Genomic DNA, 22,769 nt, shown 5'->3' on the forward strand with positions numbered 1-22,769 from the left:
TAAGTGGTGCTTTCAACTTCAAGTCACAGCTCCCAAGCCACCATTTGCAGTAATAGTGCCTTTCAACTTCAAATCAAAGCTCTCAAACCATCATTTGCAGTAAGCAGTGCCTTTCAACTTCATGCCACCATTTGCAGTAAGTAATGCCTTTCAACTTCAAGCCATTGCACCCTAGCCACCATTTGCAGTAATAGTGCCTTTCAACTTCAAATCAAAGCTCCCAAACCATCATTTGCAGTAATCAGTGCCTTTCAACTTCATGCCACCATTTGCAGTAAGTAGTGCCTTTCAACTTCATGCCGCCATTTGCAGTACGTAGTGCCTTTCAACTTCAAGCTAAAGCAACCAAGCCACCATTTGCAGTAATAGTGCCTTTCAACTTCAAGCCAAAGCACCCAAGCCACCATTTGCAGTAAGTAGTGCCCTTCAACTTCATGCCACCATTTGCAGTAAGTGATGTCTTTCAACTTCAAGCCAAAGCAACCAAGCCACCATTTGCAGTAAGTAGCGCCTTTCAACTTCAAGCCAAAACAATAGACTTTTTTTGCAAGCTTTAGAACCAATGGACATTTTTTTGCAAGCTTTAGAACCAATGGACATTTTTTTGCAAGCTTTAGAACCAATGGACATTTTTTGCAAGCTTTAGAACCAATAGACATTTTTTTTGCAAGCTTTAAAACCAATGGACATTTTTTTTGCAAGCTTTAGAACCAATAGCCATTTTTTTGCAAGCTTTAGAACCAATAGACACTTTTTTTGCAAGCTTTAGAACCAATAGACACTTTTTTGCAAGCTTTAGAACCAATAGACACATTTTGCAAGCATTTTAGAACCACTAAGGGCACTTACATTTGAGTAGACATGGGTTCAGTGTTATTCACAGCTCAGAGAAACGCGACCCTCTGCCTTCCTCCATCTTGAAGAGACTGTGTGGCACACCACTTCCTGGTTTTATAGTCCCTCCCCCCTGCCACCAGCGGGGGCAGCAGAGAGAATGGGGAATTTTGTAAAAACATTAATATCTCTGTCATTTTTAATCGACTGGAAAAATCCTCGGCACACATGCGGCGGAGGGGGGCTGAGCAAGGTGGCCAAAAATGACGGCCCTAGGTGGCGGCGTTCTCTCGGAAATCGCAGCACGGATCGCCAAAATCAAGAACAGACTTTTAGTAATATAGATATATATATATATATGAAAAAATATTTTTTTGAGCGTGAGAACTGTCATCAGTGTGAGAATTCATCAAATGCTCAATGCGTGAGAGTTGGCAGCCCTGCCAGAGATGCTGCCTGACCCGCTGAGATACTCCAGCACTTTGTGTGTCTATCTTCAATAGTAAACATAAACTTGCAGTAAGTTTGAAGAAGGGTTTCGGCCAGAAACGTTGCCTATTTCCTTCGCTCCATAGATGCTGCTGCACCCGCTGAGTTTCTCCAGCTTTTTTGTGTAACCGTAAACAAAAACTTGTTTTTTGACAACCAGCATCTGCAGTTCCTTGTGTGTACAAAGACTCAGCAGGCCAGGCAGCATCTGTGAAGGAGGAGGGGAGGGGGAAGGCATCATGGTCAGACGGTTGCGGGTTGTAGATGGTGGCGGCCACCGTCCATTGATGAGCTCGGGGCTCGATGCGCTGCGGCTGCGGCCGGTGGGTGGGGGCGGGACCGTTGCTGCGGAGCCGGGGAGGAGGAGGAGGCGGAAGGAAGGAAGGTCTCGGTCTCGGCCTCTCTGCCTCTGCCTACCTATCGGTCGTAATAACGCCGGGAGTATCATCAGCAAACAACCGCCCGGGGAGAGCGCAGCGGCGGCGACACTGACACCCGCACCGGGAGAAATAAAGCGGCCGACGTACCCGCCCGCAGCCGCCATGGCCGCCACCGGACCCATCTCCGTCTCCTAGCAACGGCGCGACCCCTGACCCCTGACCCCCGCCCGGGAGCCACAGGGCAACAACATCTGGGCGGCCTCCAAACCTCTGCCCTGATCCAGCAATTAATTAACTCAATTCCCCTCCCCCCCCCCCCCCCCCCCCCAAACTTCTCCAACCGTACAATTTGGAAATATTTATACCAAATTCACATATGCATACATTGCATTTAACAATTTTTGCATATACTACTGCAACTGTGCAATTATAACTATTATTGCACAATTTACCCATGCATAAATTGCATATGCCTATGCATATTTTGGGATCGGCGTTTTAGTTGGTGCTGTCGATACTACATTTAGCCGCGTATAGGTTTTGGGGGAGATGCAGCCAGTCGCGGGCCCTGCTCCCAGCTGGGAGGCAGCAACAACAGCAGCTGAGAGTGTGGGCAGGAAGGATTCTGCAGGGAGCCTCGCCACTACTACCAACACTACCACCACCACTACCACTACCACCACCACCTCCTCCGGCACCAGTAGCTCCCCACTGGGTGGCAACAACAGCCCAGTGCCCGAGCCAGAAGCTGCACACACACAGGAGCCAGTGGACAGGCACAGCCCCCCTCAGACCTTGGACCTGCTCAGCCTGGTGGTGGCTTTCAAGAGACTGGAGATCTTTGCTGAACCGCTGCACGACTTTTGGGATCTGGTGAAATATTTGATCAGGTATGGCATTTGGTTTATATATGTTTATATTTATTATCATCTACATAACCATAGAACAGTACAGCACAGGAACAGGCCCATCAAGTGTTGTTGTCATGTTCTGAAACGGATGAATGAAATTCTTCCGTTTGAACAATGAAATTCTTAGGTGGACACAAAATACTGAAGTAACTCAGCAGTACAGGCAGCATCTCTGTAGAGAAGGAATAGGCGACGTTTCAGGTCGAGACCCTTCTTGAGATCGATGTCAGTTGTGTAAGCAGTACAGATTGGAATATTAAGTCGACAGTAATATTGGTGGGAGAACTGGGAAGGGAGAGGGAATGGAGAGCGAGGGAAAGCAAGGGCTACTTGAAGTTAGAGATGTCAATGTTCAAACTGCTGGGGTGTAAAAGTTACCCAAGCGAAATTGAAGCCCAGGACAGAAAGGTCAGATTAGGAATGGGAGGGGGAGATCCTGAGAAACCGGGAGATCAGGTAGGTTAAGGCGGACTGAGCGGAAGTGGTTCAGCGAAAACGATCGCCGAGCCTGGAGCAGCGGATACAGTAGATGAGGTTGGAGGAGGCGCAAGTGAGCCTCTGCCTCACTTGAAAAGACAGTTGGGGTCCTTGGACGGAGGTGTTGCATCTCCTGCGGTTGCAGGGGAAAGTACCTGCGGAGTGGATGGTTTGGGTGGTTAGGGACGAGTTGACCAGGGAGTTGTGGAGGGAACGATCTTTGTGGAAAGCAGAAAGGGGTGGAGATGGGAAGCTGTCTCTAATGGTGGAATCCCGTTGGAGGTGGTGAAAATGTCGGAGGATTATATTCTGTATGCGCGGCTGATGGGATGGAAGGTGAGGACAAAGGGGACTGTCCTTGTTACGAATGGAGGGAGGGGGAGCAATATCCTTGGGATATCGAGGAGACCCTAGTGAGAGCCTCATCTATAATGGAAGAGGGGAACCCCCGTTCCCTAAAGAATTAGGACATCTCTGATGACCTGGTATGAAAAACATCCTGGCCGCAGATGCGGCGTAGACGGAGGAATTGGGAGTAGGGGATAGTCTTTACAGGATGCAGGGTGGGAAGAAGTGTAGTCTAGATAGACATAGAAGTGTAGCTATGGGAGTCAGTAGGTTTGTAATAGATGTCAGTCAATAGTCTGTCTCCTGTGATGGAGACGATGAGATCTAGAAATGGTGGGGAGATGTCGGAGATGGTCCAAGAGAATTTGAGTACAGGTTGGAAATTAATCATGAAGTTGAGGAAGTCAGTAAGTTCTGCATGGGTGCAGGAGGTAGCACCGTTGTAGTCGCCAATGTAGCGGAGGAGAGTTCGGGGATAGGGCCAGTGGATGCAGGAACAGTGATTGTTCGACGTCCCTTACAAAGAGGCAGGCATAACTGGGGCCAATGCGAGTGCCCATAGCTACGTCTTGGATTTGGAGGACGTGGGAGGTGTAGAAGGAGAAGTTGTTAAGGATAAGGACCAACTCTGCTAGGCAGAGGAGAGTGTTAGTAGATGGAAATTGTCTGGTTCTGCGGTCGAGGAAGAAATGGGTTTAAGACCTTCCTGGTGGGGGATGGAGGTGTAGAGTGACTGGACATCCATATTAAAGATGAGGGAGTGGGGGCCTGGAAAACGGAAGTCATTGAAGAGACGACGAGCGTGTGAGGTGTCTTGGACATAGGTAGGGAGGGTTGGATCAGGGGGGATAAGATAGAGTCGAGGTATGTGGAAATTAATTCAGTTGGACATGAACAAGCAGAAACAATGGGTCTGCCAGGGCAGTTCTTTTTGTGGATTTTGGGGAGAATTCCTTGAAATTCTTACTTGCATAGAAACATAGAAAAATAGATGCAGGAGTAGGCCATTCGGCCCTTCAAGTCTGTCTTTGGGATATGGGAGAAAATCGGGGCACTGGAGGAAACCCACACGGTCACAGGGAGAACATGCAAACTCCCCACACAGACATCACATGAGGTCAGGATTGAACCCGAGTCTCTGACGTTGGGAGGCAGCAGCTATACCCAGCTGTGCCACTTGTGCCACTGTGCCTCAGATCTAGTAATCCAACATCCCTTATAAGATGGTCCATCTGTCCTGGGAAACAATCTGGTTAAACCTTGCTGCATTTTTCTTGGACAACTGACCTTTCTTTGCTAAAGGAACCTAATGGTTCAATGATGCTTTTATTGACACATGTACTGAGGTATAAGGACATTATTTTTTTGTATACAGTCAGTAAGTGTATTACCATACATAAGCACATCTTGGATTCAGTACAAGTGTATAGGAATAGTACACTGAGACTGTATACAGGAATCACGAGATTTGGTGCCATTTTCAAGTCCCAGTTGTTAAACAATACAATACAGACTGAGATGTTGAGACATGTGTGGAGTCGTTGACACCTAGACTCTTCTTGTCCACACGTAAATCCTTATAATGTACCATTTGCCTATTTACCTGCTTGCTGCACCTGTGTGTTTGATTTCAAATACTCGTGTTGAAGGGCAGCCAAGTCGCTTTGTAGGTCAACATTCCCTAATCTACCAGCATTTAGAAACAAGGAACATCAGTCTGAAGAAGGGTCCTGACCCAAAATATCACCTATCCTTTTCCTCCAGAGATGCAGCCTGATCCGCTGAGTTAATCCAGTCTGCTTAATCCTTTGTGTCTATCTTTAGCTTTTAAATAATACTCTGTCTTTCTATTTTTACAATCAGTACCCTTGCATGTATCGGTGTTAGCAAAGAACAGTACATACAGCGCAGTAACAGACCCTTTTGGCCCACAATGTCTGTAACGAACATGATGCCAAGACCAACTCTTGTCTGCCTGCATGTGATCGATATCACTCCATTACACCCGCATATCCATGTGCCTATCCAAAAGCTTCTGAAACACCATTGATAAGTTCATGTCATAGGAACAGATTTTGGCCATTTGGCCCATTGATTCTACTCCGCCATTCAAACATGACTGATCCATCTTTCCCTCTAAACCCATTCTGCCTTCTCTCCATAACCCCTGACATCCTTACTATTGAAGAATTGCAATCTCCGTCTTAAAAATACCCAATGACTTGGAGACTTGGCCTCCAACGTTGTCTGTGACAATGAATTCCACAGATTCACCACCCTCTGACTAAAGAAATTCCTCCTCATCTCCTTTCTAAAGGTATGTGCTGTCATTCAGAAGCTGTATCTGCCAAGCTGTGCTTTCCACGGTACATCTGTCCCACTATTATTTCAAATGTGAGCCTTGGTGGGAATGGCATACACAATTTGGTTCTCTTTCTCATGGTCTAAGACCAGAAGTGGAACCAGGAACCTCCATGGTGTTTCTAGTTTACTCAGCTGGTCTCTGTCCGCGTTTCTGAGCTGTGAGAATCGATTGAGCAAAAGCTGTGCTGGGAAACAAGTGATCAAAGCTCGGGAAGAAATGGATTTAAAATAGGAAGTGAAAAGGGAAGTGAAGACGTTCCATTAGTTCCATTAGTTGTGAAATGAGTTGTCAAGTAAAGCCATCGGATTGAATTGAAGTGAAAGATACAGCAGAGGAACGCGTTGTTCGGGCCCATCCAGACCACGCTGACCATCGTTCACCCATTCATACTAGTTCTAGGTCATCCGACTTTCTCATCCACTCCCTACACACTGGGGGCAATTTACAAAGGGCCAATTAACCTACAAACCCACGTGTCTTTGAGACATGGAAGGAAACCAGAGCATCTGGAGGAAACCCACACAGGCAGGGAGAATGTTCAAGCTCCACATACAGACAGCACCCGAGGATTGAACATGAGTCTAATTAACAAATAATTGTTAATTAGAAAGGAAACATATGGAAATGAAAGACTGACAACTGGGATTCTTAAAAGCTTCCCTCACCAAGGGCAATTTGACCAGCCTATCATCAGCAGGATTTCAAAATAGGACCACTGCAAATAGGATCAACAAACAAACAGCTGGAGGAGCTCTGTGGGTCAGGCTGCATCTGTGGTGAGAAATGGACAGGCGATGTTTTGGGTTGAGACCCTTTTTTCGAGTTGAGGGAAGATAGCTGGTAGAAGTGAGGGAACGAAGCATTAGGTGGGGGCAAGAAAGGCGTGAGGGGAAAGAGTGGACATAGGAAACGAGAAAGGAAGTGAAGCTTTTTCATTTCACCAGTAATAAGATGTGAAATAAGTAAAACAAGATGCTACTGGAAAATTCAGGCAAAACCCATCCCTTCTTCAACCTAACCTGTCTATGCTGACCAAGCTGCCCCATATAAGACAATCCCATTTGCCTGCATTTGGTCCATATCCCTCTAATTCTTCTTGTCCATATATCTGTCCAAATGGCTTTTGGGCTGCTCGGCCTGTTCTTGTGTTGGCGTGTTGCATGATCTAAATATTGTTATTAATCTGTGATTCGGGACTTGCCTTTTTTTTAAATCAGTAAGCAAAAAGTCATCAATATTGTACTTAAACTTAACACAACTTCAACAAGTTGCTGTTTACAGAAGGAAATTCCACATTTCTGTGTTGAGTTCTTTCCTATCTGAGTCCTGAAGGACCTGTCTCCAGGTTATTGGACTGGTGTGAGTGATAGCTCCCTAACTTGACTGATGTGGAAAACACATTTGCCGTGAAATCTTGCTGATGATGGCCATCTATCCCTGGGGATTGAATCACTCTTTCATGTTGTTGCTCGCTTCATGTTTTTAAGCTTCCCTCGTGTTTTCTAAGACTGGTTAAGCTATATTTGGAATATTGCATACAGTTCTAGTCACCCCATTACAGGAAGTATGTGGAAGCTTTGCAAAGGGTGCAGAGAAGGTCGATTTATATAATACTAGACCAAGTGCAGACCCGTTGAGTCTGCTCCCCCAACGCAGCCGTTCCCTACCCGTAGCCCCCACGGGAGACGTGGTCCTCCAACTCAAGCCGTTCAGGACTCAGCAGTGCGGCTCTTTTTAAATGGCGTCTTTGAGGCGAGATGCGGGCGCCAGCAGCCGTTATGGTCGCTGGCCAGCAGGAGGTGACAAAATGAGTGAGTGGGGGAGGGGGGGGGGGAAGGATTTTATTAAAAATGTGTGTACATAAACACGATGAAATTTAATCAGGAGTGGATACTTGGAATGAAAAGTGAAATCTCTACCGAAATGGAAAAATTCTGGGTGTTTGTGGGTCTGGTGTTGGCGTCGCAACGAATCAAAGGCTGGCACCCACAGGCTGGCAACCACAAGTCAGGCAGAAACACATCCAGCCAGCAGCCAGCCAGCCACAGAGTTTTAATATTATAAAGATAGATATAGATAGATTATGTGGAGGCTGATAAATGATGGTCTTGGACATAGACATTGTGGGCCAAAGTGTTATATGTCTCCTTGGGCATTAATCACCTCACCAATGATATTCAAGTCCTACCATGTTGGTTAATAAAACATCTTCTATTTGTTTTGTAGGTGGAAAGCTCCCATTTTCTCCCTCTTGTGCTGTGTTACACTCAACGTGCTATTCCTGGCACTTAGTGAAGGTAAGATTAAACGATCACAACCTTGCAACAAAAAGCCGTAGGTGAGGGTTTCTGTCCCGTGACAAGAGAAGTTGTGACTTTGCCACTCTACCGTTTATTTTTTTTGTCACGTATACGGTTTCATCGTATAGTAAAAAGCTTTTGTTTGAGTGCTATTCAGTCAAGGAAAAGATTATATGTGAATACAGTCAAGCCATCCACAGTGCACAGATAAAGGATTTAGGGGCGGCACAGCGGTAGAGTTGCTGCCTCACAGCGCCAGAGACCCGTTGTTCGATCGTGACTATGGGTGTTGTCTGCATGGAGTTTGAAGGTTTTTCCTGTGACCAGTTGCGTGGGTTTCCTCCAGGTGCTCCAGTTTCCTTCCACGCTCAAAAGACGTACAGACTAGAGGCAATTTTACAGAGGGCCAATTAACCTACAAACCTGCTGCACAGGATCATCTTCGGGATGTGGGAGGAGACCCACGCGGTTACTAGGGAGAACGTGTAAACTCCACGATCGGACATCGCCCGAGGTCAGGATAGAGCCCTGTTCTCCGGCGCTGTGAGGCAGCAGCTCTACCAGTTGTGCCACTGTGCTGCCCACAGACTCTGTGACTGTGAACCTTGTGATCAGTTATATCTTGTTTTGTCCCCTGCAGCTGGCTGGTTCATCCTCCTCGCAGTGTTCGTCTCCACCCCCGCTGTTCTCGGCTACCTCCAGGACTGCTGTCAGGAGCAGCTCACTGAGCAGGACCTTGCCCGGCACAAAAGTCACAGCGTGTGGAGAGAGGACCTTCAAAAGGTGAAAATCACCAGGCAGGAAGCTCTGGTGGAAATCAAAACCTTGTAAGTTTGTCTCTTGTGGAATCTTTCACATTTGTACGATGGTCCAAGGCATCTTTAGCCAGTGAAGTTCTTAAATAACGTGTCCGTGCTTGGAGCGTAGAAATTTAGCTTTCTGGTTTGAACGCTGCGATTTCCCATAACATAGATTATAGTCAGAGGGTTGAAGAATATGCCAGGTATTTCTGAAATAATACGCGTTTCCATAACACAAACTGGATATAACACAACCTGAGAAATAGGGAACATTATTTGTATTAAGTTGATGAAGTTTGGGTTATAATGCAAATTTGGAACTACTTAAAAGTCACTTTAGAAATTAACGTATAGAAATAAAAATGTCTTGCGAATAAAATAGACGAAGGAAAAAAAAATACATGTAACCACCCTGCAGTATTCAGGCACCATTGTATCTTAGGAATACAGTCTCTCAGTTTCACTGTGAGAGTTCATTGAAGTTGATAAGAAGTTGATCATTGATAATTATGCAAAGATACCCTCTTAAACATACAGCCTTCAGAGACACAAGAAATTGCACATGCTGATTTACATAGAGAACGCAGTGCTGGAGAAACTCAGTGGGTCAGGTAGCATCTCCAGAGGACATGTATAGGCGATTTTTCAGGTCGAGATCAGTCTGAAGAAGCGTCTCAACCTATCCATATCCTTGCGAGATGTAGTGTAGCACGACTTATTGAATTAGAAAAGTACCGCACAGGAGCAGGCCCTACAGCCCATAATATTGGTGCCAAACACGATGCCAATATAAACTAATCTCCTTTGACTGCACATGATCCATATCTCTCCATTCACTGCATGTCCATGTGCCTATCTAGATTATCAGCTACAAGGAGCAGTTGGACAAACTTGTTTTTTCTGGAACATTGGAGATTGTGGGAAGACCTGTTAGAAGGATATAAAATTATAAGACGCATAGATAAAGTTGGCAGTCAGAACCTTGTTCTCAGAGAAGCAATGTAAAAGAATAGAAGGCATAGCTTTAAGGTGAGAGGAGTACAGTGTAAAGATGAGCGGGGCAAGGTTTTTTTTACACGGAGTGGTGGGTGCCTAGAGCGCACTGCCAGGGGAGGTGGTGCAATATTGCCGTTGAAGAGGGTTTTAGATCGGCAGGTACACAAAAATGCTGGAGAAACTCGGCTGCACACGCTGAGTTTCTCCAGCATTTTTGTGTACCTTCAATTTTCCAGCATCTGCAGTTCCTTCTTAAACGTTTTAGATCAGCACATGGGTTTGCAGGGAATGGAAAGATATGCATCACGTGCAGGCAGACGAGATTAGGTTATCTTGGCATCATGTTCGGCACATACATCATGGGCTGAAGGGCTCGTTCCTGTGCTGTATTGTTATATGTTCCACGAATGAGACTTGAGCCTGCAAGAGTGGGACGATCAAAGCAAAGATTTTAAACCATTGTATATCTGATAAGTGCATCATTATAAACGTGGGCAGCACAGTGGTGCAGTAGTGGAGTTACTGCCTTACAGCGCCAGAGACCCGGGTTCCATTCTGACTTCTGGTGCTGTCTGTACTTTCTCCATGTGACTACCTGGGTTTTCTCTGGGAGCTCCGGTTTCTTCCCACATCCAAAAGACGTGCAGGTTTATAACCATATAACAATTACAGCATGGAAACAGGCCATCTCGGCCCTACAAGTCCGTGCCGAACAAATTTTTTTTGTTTTTTGTTTGTTGGTTAACTGGCTTCTGTAAATTGTCCTTCGTGTGTAGGATAGAACTAGTGTGTGGGGTGATCGCTGGTTGGCACGGACTAGGTGGGCCAAAATACCTATTTCCACGCTGTATAGCTAAAGTCTAACGTTCTCCCATTTAATTATTGCTTGCCTGCGGATAGTTTTAAGAATGTTGGGATCTTGTCCAAATTTATTTTCGGAAAAAGCTTTATCATACCTTGTGGGCTCCTCGGTTTCCCCTGCTGCCTCCTCCAGCTACTGTCACAAAAGTATTAATTAATTGTACTAAAGGGCATCTGAATTCCCACGGCATCCAAATCTTGCTCCGGATTACAGCATCGGTTGTCTCTTGTGTCCCCACTTCCCACTGCGGTATTAATGCAGGTTTTTTGTGCGTTCCCTCTCTCAGCTTAATTCACCTGGACGAGTTGCTGACCAAGACTTGCAGCAGTTGTGAAGCTGCCTACCGGGTCCTGTACTGGGAGGATCACTCTGTGTCTGTCCTGTAAGTGAGCTGTTGGTTAGTAAGGGTGAGCTGATGGAGGGGCCGTGGGCGAAGTGAGTGAACTTGCTGCGAGTTTCCTAGCCTTGACCATGATGGTGATTAATGGTTCGGTGGTTATTTATTATCACAGGTGCCACCGAGGTACAGTGAAATCCTCTTTTTTTGCATAGAGTTCAGTAAATTATCACTATACATAAGTACAATCCCAGACAATGTACAAAGTGTATTGAAATTGTCCACTGAGACTGCATGCACCACTTTCAAAATCCACGTTGCTTTAAGTGCAGCTGCCCATGAAGGCCCGTTGTCCTGGCGGTGTTGCAGGGACGGCCTTTCTAAGCAAAGCTGTGGGTGTCCTCCACAAAGGGAGGAGTGTGAACTACCCAAGCGAAATATGAAGGGCTGTTCCTCTAATTTGCACGTGGCCTCACTCTGGTTGTGGGGGAGGCCCAGGACAGGAAGGTCAGTGTGGGAATGGGAAGGGGAGTTGAAATGGTTGGAAACCGGGAAGCGTAAGCCTAGGCGGACCGAGCGTAAATGTTGAAGCACTTTGTGTCTATCTTGGGTCGGGTTCCTATTGAGTTCTGCTGCTTGGATATCTGAAGATGTTTCTCTCATTCTCTATCTTAGGTTTTATGGGACCTTGTTGGGAATACTTTCCATCTTGTACCTGCTCCCACTCTGCTGGGTCCTGGCTCTGATGACCAGCGTGCTATTTCTGGGAAATGCTGATTTTTACCAGGGTAAGTACAGGGGTTTCTCCTTCCTCCACACTCTACTGTGGCCAGATGTTCCCTCAGCAGTCCTAGCTTGGGACTTCCATGCCTGAACTTCTCTCCTTTTAAAATGCTCCTTCAACGGTCCTTCCATAAGCTAGGGTACTGTCCGATGTACCTCTACCCCATTGGAGACATTGGACTACAGTGCCCTCCATTATATTTGGGACAAAGACCCATCATTTATTTATTTGCCTCTGTACTCCACAATTTGAGATTGATAATAGAAAAAAAAATCACATGTGGTTAAAGTGCACATTGTCAGATTTTAATAAAGGCCATTTTTATACATTTCGGTTTCACCATGTAGAAAGTACAGCTGTGTCCCCCAATTTCAGGGCCATAATGTGTGAGACACGAGGCTTCATGGGTGTTTGTAATTGCTCAGGTGTGTTTAAATGCCTCCTTAATGCAGGTATAAGAGAGTTCTCAGCACCTAGTCTTTCCTCCAGTCTTTCCATCACCTTTGTAAACTTTTTCTATTACTGTTTATCAACACGAGGACCAAAGTTGTGCCAATGAAAGTCAAAGAAGCCATTATGTGTCTAAGAAACAAGAATAAAACTGTTAGAGACATCAGCCAAACCTTAGACTTACCAAAATCAACGGTTTGGAACATCATTAAGTAGAAAGAGAGCACTGGTGAGCTTACTAAACGCAAAGGGACTGGCAGGCCAAGGAAGACCTCCACAGCTGATGACAGAAGAATTCTCTCTATAATAAAGAAAAATCCCCAAACACCTGTCCGACAGATCAGAAACACTCTTCAGGAGTCAGATATGGATTTGTCAATGATTACTGTCTGCAGAAGACTTCATGAACAGAAATACAGAGGCTATACTGCAAGATGCAAACCATTGGTTAGCCACTAAAATAGGATAGCCAGGTTACAGTTTTCCAGAAGTACTTAAAAGAGCAACCACAGTTCTGGAAAAAGGTCTTGTGGACTGATGAGACGAAGATTACCATATCAGAGTGATGGCAAGAACAAAGTATGGAGTAGAGAAGGAACAGCCCAAGATCCAAAGCATACCACCTTATCTGTGAAACACGGTGGTGGGAGTGTTATTTATGGCCTAGGCATGTATGACTGCTGAAGGAACTGGCCCACTTATCTTCATTGATGATACAATTGCTGATGGCAGTAGCATAATGAATTCTGAAGTATATAGACACATCCTATCTACTCAAGTTCAAACAAATGCCTCAAAACTCATTGGCTGGCGGTTCATTCTACAGCAAGACAATGATTCCAAACATACTGCTAAAGCAACAAAGGAGTTTATCAAAGCTAAAAAATGGTAAATTCTTGAGTTGCCAAGTCAATCATCTGATCTGAACCCAATTGAACATGCCTTTTATATGCTGAAGAGATAACTGAAGGGGACTAGCCCACAAAACAAGCATAAGCTAAAATGGCTGCAATACAGGCCTGGCAGAGCATCACCAGAGAAGACACCCAGCAACTGGTGATGTCCATGAATCGCAGAGTTCAAGCAGTCATTGCATGCAAAGGATATGCAACAAAATACTAAACATGACTACTTTCATTTACATGACATTGCTGTGTCCCAAACATTACGGTGCCCAGAAATGGGGGGGATAATGCATAAACACTGCCGTAATTTCTACATGGTGAAACCAAAATGTGTAAAAATGGCCTTTATTTAAATCTGACAGTGTGCACTCTAACCACATGTGATTTGTTCTATTACAAATCTCAAATTGTGGAGCGCAGAGGCAAATAAATAAATGATGGGTCGTTGTCCCAAACATTATGGAGGGTACTGTATGTCTCTGGAACTGATGTACCACAATGCTGAGAACTATATTCTGCACTCTGGGTCTTCCCCTTTGCTCTATCTGTTGTACTTGGATAGACCATTTCGGATCGAGACCAGATGCTGAAGAAGACTCCTGACACAAAATATCACATATCCATGGTTTCCAAAGATGCTTCCTGATCCACTGAATTACTCCAGCATTTTGTGTTTTGTTCAAGATTCCAGCATCTGCAATTCCTTGTCTCCACTTGGTTCTGGCTAGTTTGTAAAATATAGCTTTACTGTTTTTCTGCATTAACCACCAATTGTGCAATTGGATTGAGATGGTCTTAGGGCAGCATGGTGGTACAGCAGTAGAGTTGGTGCCTTAAAGCGGCAGAGACCCGGGTTCGATCCTGACTACGGTGCTGTCTGTACTTGGGGTTTACCCTGGGACCTTCGATTTTCTCCCACATTCCAAAGACGTACAGGTTTGTGGGTTAATTGGCTTCGTAAAATTGTAAAGTTGTCCCTAGTGTGTGTAAAATAGTGTTAATGTGCGGGGATCGCTGGTCGGTGCGGATTCGCTGGGCCGAAAGGCCTGTTTCAGCACTATCTCTAAACTAACCGAAACTAAAGGGTCTTGACCTGAAACGGCATTCATTCCTTCTCTCCAGAGATGCTGCTGGTCCCGCTAAGTTACCCCAACTTTTTTTGTCTATCTTAAACTAAACCAAAGCTGCTTTGAATTTGGCACCAATTCAACAGATAAAGGAACTTTAAAGTGACAGGTCCTTCCCAGGGCTCTACTGCTGAGAACTTCCCCTAATCCGAATAGTTTGTGAGTTGGAAATGCAGCTGTAATTCGTGTCCTCGCCTGGCAGAAAATGCCCTGCAGCCCCACAACGACGGGAAAATCGGCGCCGCCTGTCTCCCAAAGCTTGGTCGGACATACAGGCTGTAGAAAGGTCGGGCGTTCATAAGCCGGGGTGGACCTATGTTTAGTTTTGGTTTAGAGCAGCACTATAGCGTGGAAACGGGCCCTTCGACCCTCTGAGACCACGCCGGCCAGCAATTAACCGTACAATAGCACTATCCTACACACTGGGGACAATTTACAGAAACCAATGAACCTACAAACATGTACATCTTTGGAATACGTGAGAAAACTGCAGCAAGATGACCCACGTGGTCACTGGGAGAAGGTACAAACTGTACAGACAGTATTTATACTATACTATACTATAGGAGCAGGGAGGTTCTAATGTAGTCGTACAGGGTCTTGGTGAGACCACACCTGGAGTATTGCGTACAGTTTTGGTCTCCTAATCTGAGGAAAGACATTCTTGCCATAGAGGGAGTACAGAGAAGGTTCACCAGACTGATTCCTGGGATGTCAGGACTTTCATATGAAGAAAGACTGGATAGATTCGGTTTGTACTCGCTAGAATTTAGAAGATTGAGGGGGGATCTTATAGAAACTTACAAAATTCTTAAGGGGTTGGACAGGCTAGATGCAGGAAGATAGTTCCCGATGTTGGGGAAGTCCAGAACAAGGGGTCACAGTTTAAGGATAAGGGGGAAATCTTTTAGGACCGAGATGAGGAAAACATTTTTCACACAGAGAGTGGTGAATCTCTGGAATTCTCTGCCACAGAGGGTAGTTGAGGCCAGTTCATTGGCTATATTTAAGAGGGAGTTAGATGTGGCCCTTGTGGCTAAAGGGATCAGGGGGTATGGAGAGAAGGCAGGTACAGGATACTGAGTTGGATGATCAGCCATGATCATATTGAATGGCGGTGCAGGCTCGAAGGGCTGAATGGCCTACTCCTGCACCTATTTTTCTATGTTTCTATGTATCTCGATCGAACCCGGGTTTCTGGCGCTGTAAGGCAGCAACTTTACCACTGTGCATGTATTCAGTTGCAGTTCTCATTTATGCCTGATGGTGGTAGCATTCAGTCATATCAAATAGCATTGATCAAATAGCAGAATAATGTGGACACCGGTAATGTGAAAAGATGCTTGAGATTCTCGGCAAGAATTGGGGGAAATGTCAGAAAATTGGGTTGTACAGACAAAGGGGAGGGTGTAGCGATTACAAAAGAGGGGCAAAGAAGGGTCCCGACCCAAACCGTCGCTTATCCATTCCCTCCACGGATGCTGCCTGACCTGCTGAGTTCCTCCAGCACTTTGTGTTTCAAGATCTCAGCATCTGCAGTTCCTTGTATCTCTCTGAACAAAAGAGAAGGGCTGCAGAGAGAGAGAGAGAGAGAGAGAGAGAGAGCAAGAGTGACGCATGGTGGTAGTTTGGCAAAGAGGGGTGTCAGCTGGTAAATAACACAAGGTATGTCGAAGGCAGGGGGGAGGGGGGGGGAGGTGGAGGAGGGGGTGAGTGGGAGGGGAGGGGGGGGGGAGGGGAGGGGGGGGGGGGGGGAGGGGGAGGGGGGGGGAGGGGGGGGGGGGGGGGGGGGGGGGGGGGGGGAGAGTGAGTGGAGAGGGGGCAGTGAGTGGGGGGGGGGCAGTGAGTGGGGAGGGGGGGGGGGAGTGAGTGGGGGAGGATGAAACTAGTAATACCGGAAGAGGTGAGAATGAAAATCTGAGCAACCAGATGGGACCAGTGATTAGGTTTAACTTTATTATTGTCATCATCCATGTTCCCAGTGCCCGGCTCATCCACAGCCATGCAGTTAATGCGACTTGGTGCAGAGTTGCAGCGAGGCAAGGATGGCCGTCACTAGGCAGTGTTGTGAGGAAGTGGGCAAAGTATTTTGCTTGGCAGCTTACAACCCAGCGGTATGATCCCCTTGCATCCCCTCTCTCTCCTTCTCTCCCCCACCCTAGTCATCGTACTAGTTTCATTGTCGTCATCCTGAGCTTCACTATTTGTATCACTCCTCATCACCTTCCCTACAGCCAACAATGAATCATTGTGGTCCATCGTTGTCGACCATTGTGATCATCGTTGCTGACTTTGATCTGTCTTTTTGCATATTTTTCATTCATTTGTTCTATGTACCTTTTCATATCTCTCGGTTCCCTCTCCCTTGACTCACAGTCTGAAGAAGAGTCTTGACCCGAAACATCACCTATTCCTTTTCTCCAGAGATGCTGGCCGACCTACTGAGTTAATCCAGCTTTTTGTGTCTATCTTCAGTGTAAACCAGCATCTGTAGTTCTTTGCTACACGTTAGTGAGGAAGTAGTGTTTATTGTCAGATGCACCAGTACAGTGAGGTGCGGGTATAATGAAAATAAGTTAATGTCATAGGAGCAGAATTAGGCCATTCGGCCCATCAAGTCTACCATCTTTCAATCATGGCAGATCTATGCCCCTCAACCCCATTCTTCAACCCCATGACCATTGACACCCTTACTAAATCTTGCTTGCAGCGTTACAGCACATGGTCTCAGACAACACACATGGATGAAACTTTCAGCAATGCAATGCAGTAAAAGCGGAAAGGTTTGTGCAAAACAAAAAGTAATGCAAAACACAATTAGAGAACAAAATAGTAGCAGTTTAACTGAATTGGACCCAGCTTCTGGCACTGGGGTAGAAGTGTGTTGGGTTTAGCTGGAATAACGCCACAGTGGTGTAAACTGTCCCCACAGGGAGCCTTGTAACATCTTTCACACCTCTTCACAAGAATGAGAAAATATCCGCTCTCTGGCTGCGATTAATTTTGTTTTGTTGCAGCCCGAAATGTCTCCTTCTGGCTGACTCCCCCAGATGCGTTGATGCTGGTTTGGGTAGCACTGCTTTTGATATCTGGCACGGACAAACTCATCGCTCACAGTCTTCAAAAGTCCATAAGTCACAGGAGCGGAATTAGACCATTCGTCCCATCGTGTCTACTCCGCCATTCAATTATGGCAGATCTATCTTTCCCTCTCAACCCTGCCTTCTCCCCATAACTCTTGACACCCTTGCTAACCGAGAATTTTGTCAATCTCTGCTTTAAAAAACCCAATGAATTGGCCTCTACTGCCGTCTGTGGCAATGAATTCCACAGATTCACCACCCCTGGTTTAGTTTAGTTTAGAGCCACAGCCTACTGTCTACGATCACCCGTTCACACTAGTTCTATGTTATCCCACTTTCTCATCCATTCCCTGCACACTAGGGGCAATTTAAAGAAGCCAATTAACTTACAACCCCCCACGTCTTTGGGATGAGGGAGGAAACACGCTGTCACAGGGCGAACGTGCAGTTAGCTTCTGTAAACTGCTTCAGGCCAGTGCCTTGGCCGATAAGAGTAAGATATCAATAAGAAACATTTAGAGTCATGGAGTCGTACAGCACGAAAACAGCCCCCTCAGCCCAGCTTAACCGAGCTAACCAAGCTTATACATCCATGTCCTGAGCTAGCCCTGTGTGCCTACCTCAAGGGCATGATCTATAGGGAGAGGTTGGGCAAGCAAGGACTTTATTCCTTGGAGCGTAGGAGGCTGAGAGGTGATCTTATAGACCTGTATAAAGTCATGAGGGGAATAGATAGGGTGAATGCACAGAGTTATTTTACCCAGAGCAGGAGAATCAAGAACCAAAGGACATGTGTTTAAGATGCGAGGAGAAAGATTTAATAGGAACCTGAGGGACAACTTTTTCACATGGTGGGTGTATGAAATGAGCTGCCAGAGGAGGTAGTTGAGGCAGGTAATATTACAGCCTTGATCTGAAGCTGGATTTATTTTGCTTCTAAGGTTCCAGCAGTGTATTTTGTGAACTCCACTAGGACTCTGCTGTTGTGTAGTTGCACCCATTTTTGCAGCACACCAAGACACTTGTTTATGAAGAATCGGAGAGCCATATGGCCTATCCTAACCATGTACCTGTCCATATGTTTCTTAAATGTTGTAATAGTACTTGCCTGAACTACTTCCTCCGGCAGCTTGTTCCATATACCAACCAACCTTTGTGTAAAAATTTTTTTTTTAAATTGCCCCTGAGGTTCCTATTAAATCCCACTCACCTTAAAACTATGTCCTCTGGTTCTTTATTCCACTATTCTGGGCATGATACAAGGAACTGCAGATGCCAGTTTACAAAAAAAAAAGACATAAAGCGCTGGAGTAAGGCAGGACAGGCAGCATCTGTGGAGAAAATTGTGGACCCTTCTTCAGCAGCCGGTCAGTCCTGACCCGAAATGGTTCCTATCCAAGTACAATAGGTAGAGCAAGTATTGTGAGTGTTGCCTCGTTGTCTTCCTAGCCAACCCACCACGTGAAGTCTCTCTGAAGTTCTGCAACTCAGAAGAAGGTTCCTGACCCAAAGCGTCACCTATTCCTTTTCTCCAGAGATGCTGCCTGACTCGCACTTTGTGTCAACTCTCCACTACCCTGTTTCTGTCTCCCCCGTGTGCGGAAGAGCTGACCTGAATTTGCACGTGATGACCACGTCTAAAGGAATCATTAGTCCCGCATTACAGTGTGAAATCCCTTCCAGCCAAGGGATAAGGGTGCATTTGCAGTTGTGCGTTTACTTAAAAGGATGTGAACGTTTTATCTGCTTGCCCCCCTCCCCCACGCCCCATGAGCCTGTTTTGGATTCCTGCCTTCGTCCAGCAAATGGTTAGAACGCCCATGCATTGGTGGGACCTGTTAGCAGGGTGCGTAGGAGTCAATGCTTCCCCTGGGCGCGTGTCTTGAAGCAAGGTCACGGCCTCAAAATAAGTGGGTGGCCTGATACTCCGTCTATTTAGGGAAGAGCTATAGATTTCATGAGGGGAATAGAGGGGAATAGATAGGGTAAATTAACCTTATGGACTTTATTCCTTGGAGTACAGGACACTGAGATGGGTGCCTGGAATGTACTGCCAGGAGTTGCGGTGGAGGCAGATACAATAGTGGTGTTTAAGATGTTTTTAATATATAGGCAAACATGGATATGGAGGGATATGGATCACATGCAGTCAGTGGAGATTACTTTGGCATCATGTTCGACTGACAATTGACGATAGGTGCAGGAGTAGGCCATTCGGCCCTTCAAGCCAGCACCGCCATTCAATGTGATCACGGCTTATCATCCACAATCAGAGCGCCGTTCCTGCCTTCTCCCCATATCCCCTGACTCTGCCATCTTCAAGAGCCCTATTTAGCTCTCTCTTGAAAGTATCCAGAGAACCGAACGTGTCCAGAGAATTTGACACTGTGAGCCGAAGGGCCTGTCCCTGTGCTGTACTGTTCTATGGTCTGGCACCTTTTAACTCCACTTCCCTGCAGTGTCCGTATCGATCTCTGTTCTCTTGCTACCTAAGAATCTAAACGCCTTGATTTATTTTATATTGTCATGTTCTGAGCTATAGTAAGAAAACCTGTGTGACCCAGTCAAATCATACTATACATGAGTACAATCAAGCCACACATAAGTACACCAGGTAGTTCAAAGAGAAAAATAATAGTGCAGATCATAGTGTTACTTTAATTTAATTTTTTGTGTGTTTTGTGTATTTTGTGTTTTTATGACTGTTGGCAGATCAATTTCAATCCTGAGATAAATAAATTTCTATCTTTATCTAATCTTACAGTGTTATAGTTACAAAGAAAGTACAGGTTTTAAAAAGTGCATATCTCACAACAAGGTCCACTATGCCACTTGCATAATGTAAAATAAGTCCCAATCAGACCGAGTACCATTTTATACGGTTGTACATCCTTTAAAATTAAGTTTCTGTTGCAAGAATTCTCGGCGTCTCTCCGAAACGCCCAATTGTACATTTCAGTACAAATATGCAAAGCTACATAAAGGCTCTGCTTTCTATCACTCATTCTTCATTCCTGACTCCAGGCAAGCCTGCTATACTATTTATTTATTCTAAGACATTACTTTGATTACACAGACCAGTGGAGTTCTAGTTCTGGACTCTTTAAGTTCAGGAGGGGATGAAAATAGGAGCAGATGGGTTTAATCCACAGCAGTGGTTAGTTAGTGTAGAGAGAATCCAGGGCACGGTGCCTTGACAATGATTTCTGAACCCACCGTTTCTGCAAAAAATGTTTGTTCAAAGTGCTGACACAGGTTAATGTGGCTGCAAAAATAAAGCTGGAAGAGAGGTGGAGGCAGGACAAGGCTTGGCAACTCTTAGGGGAATACAGCTGAGGTGGGTTTTTGATTGTCAGATGGTTAGACAAAGGCCAGAGATATGAAGCAAGATAGAAGGATTTACGGGGAGGGGGTAAATGGGTCTGTACCCAGGTGGGACAGGGAGGAGTGGGGGGGAGGGGGGGGGGGGGTGTGTACGTAGGTTAGGTAACTCAATTTGGAGAATTCAATGTTCACACATTGTAAGCTATAAAAACTACCCAAGTGGAATATGAGGTGCTGTTCCTCCGGTTTGGACTCACTTTGGTAATGGAGGAGGCCCAGGACAGAAAGGTCAGTGTGGGAATGGGAAGGGGGGTTAGAATGGTTAAAAATTGGGGCATCCAGCTGCACTTGGCGGATTGAGCACAAGTGTTCGGCGAAACGGTCGCTGAACCTACGCCAGTGTAATGGAGGCCACGTGAGAAACACTGAATGCTGTGGGTGAGGTTAGAGGAGGTCCACATGAGCCTCTATCTCACCTGGAAGGACTGCTGTGGTCCCTGTGTGGAGGTGAGTAGGAGGTGTAGGGACAGGTTGTTACATCAGTAATGTAATGCAACTACCTGCAAACGAAGGGATTTGACAGCAGCTGAGGACACAAGGATAATCGTGAGATCTTTACAGCAAGGGAGTTTAAATGTATGGAGTTGCTTTAAATTTGGCTGCTGTTGCTTTCAGCAATGGCACACTACGACCATCTGGGGGCGATGTCTGCCCTTTCCAGCTATAATTCATCCCAGTCTTGGAAATGTGGATTTTGTGTCACATTAAACACACAAAGATGAATTGTTTGCGTCAGGTTACCACTATGTGAGATTATTAGTTTGCTATATCTACACACCTGCTTCCCGCTGATTACTCTTTTCACCATCTCCACTGTGCACACAATCTTGACAGCTCGGTTTGGGAACAGCTTCATCCAAGACAGCAAGAAATTGCAGAGAATTGTGGACGCAGCCCAGACCATTACACAAACCAATCTCCCTCACCTTGACTCCATTTACACCTCACGCTGCCTCGGCAAGGCCACTTGCATAATCAAGGACTAGTTGCATCCGGGCTACTCCCTCTTCTCCCCTCTCCCTTTACGCAAGAGGTAAAGAAATGTGAAAACGCTCACCTCCAGATTCAGGTTTAAGAAAGAACTGCAGATGCTGGAAAAATCAAAGGTAGAGAAAAATGCTGGAGAAACTCAGCGGGTAAGGCAGCATCTATGGAAGAAGAAGAGTCTCGACCCAAAACGTCACCTATTCCTTCTCTCCTTAGATGCTGCCTCGCCCGCTGAGTTTCTCCAGCATTTTTGTGTACCTCCAGATTCAGGGACATTTTCTTCCCAGTTGTTATCAGGCAACTGAACCGTTCTATCAACATCTTGAGAGCAGTTCTGAACTACTATCTACCTCATTGGAGACCCTCGGACTAAGTTTAATCGGACTTTACTGGACTTTATCTTGCACTAAACGTTATTCTTGTTATTCCCTTTATCGTGCATCTGTACACTGCGAATGGCTGGATTGTAATCATGCATTGTCTTTCCGCTGACCGGTTAGCACGCAGTAAAAGTATTTCACTATAGCTTGGTACACGTGCCAATAAACAAAACAAATATTTAATCTCCAGAATTACAGTTTCACAAGATGAAACAAGTAAATGGGCATATGTCGCTTGCAGATCAGACCCGTGTGAAAGGATGCTGGTCAGTGCGGTCTAAAACCTTGCTTTCACTGCAGTCAGAGTGAGGCATGATAACGACCCCATGAATTTTTCATAACTGCCCATTGATCTGTTGAAAGACCCATTATCACAATTTATAACCACATTGAAGCGACGTCAAGAATGCACATCAAAGCCTCTAGTTCCTCAGGAGTCTGAGGAAATTCAGCATGTCTCCAATGACTCTTGCAAACGTCTACAGATGCACCACAGAGAGCATACTGTCAGGTAGCAGCACAGCTTGGTTTGGGAACAGGTCTGCCTAAGACCGATACATGATAAAGGGT

At 45.7% G+C, this 22,769-nt stretch overlaps 2 protein-coding genes across 3 annotated transcripts in view; one reads left to right on the top strand and one right to left on the bottom strand.

Annotated features, from left to right (window-relative positions):
• Nucleotides 1–1,868, bottom strand: part of zgc:171482 (zinc finger protein) — a 151,345-nt gene extending 149,477 nt beyond the window's left edge. Inside the window, exon 1 of the mRNA XM_055647090.1 lies at nucleotides 1,741–1,868. The gene's annotated coding sequence lies outside the window, so the exon portion shown is untranslated. The remainder of the gene's footprint in view (nucleotides 1–1,740) is intronic.
• The window catches only part of zfyve27 (zinc finger, FYVE domain containing 27), a 93,495-nt gene continuing 72,414 nt past the window's right edge, over nucleotides 1,689–22,769 (top strand). The window contains exons 1-5 of one of the 2 annotated variants that reach the window (XM_055647088.1): nucleotides 1,689–2,593; nucleotides 8,031–8,101; nucleotides 8,745–8,931; nucleotides 11,049–11,144; nucleotides 11,775–11,887. In XM_055647088.1, coding sequence (XP_055503063.1) covers nucleotides 2,253–2,593; nucleotides 8,031–8,101; nucleotides 8,745–8,931; nucleotides 11,049–11,144; nucleotides 11,775–11,887 — 808 coding nt within the window. In that variant the 5' untranslated portion in view covers nucleotides 1,689–2,252. The remainder of the gene's footprint in view (nucleotides 2,594–8,030; nucleotides 8,102–8,744; nucleotides 8,932–11,048; nucleotides 11,145–11,774; nucleotides 11,888–22,769) is intronic. The other variant, XM_055647089.1, reaches the window with a different exon arrangement.

Source organism: Leucoraja erinacea, chromosome 15 (genome assembly GCF_028641065.1).
Source record: "Leucoraja erinacea ecotype New England chromosome 15, Leri_hhj_1, whole genome shotgun sequence".
Taxonomy (NCBI): Eukaryota; Metazoa; Chordata; class Chondrichthyes; order Rajiformes; family Rajidae; genus Leucoraja; species Leucoraja erinaceus.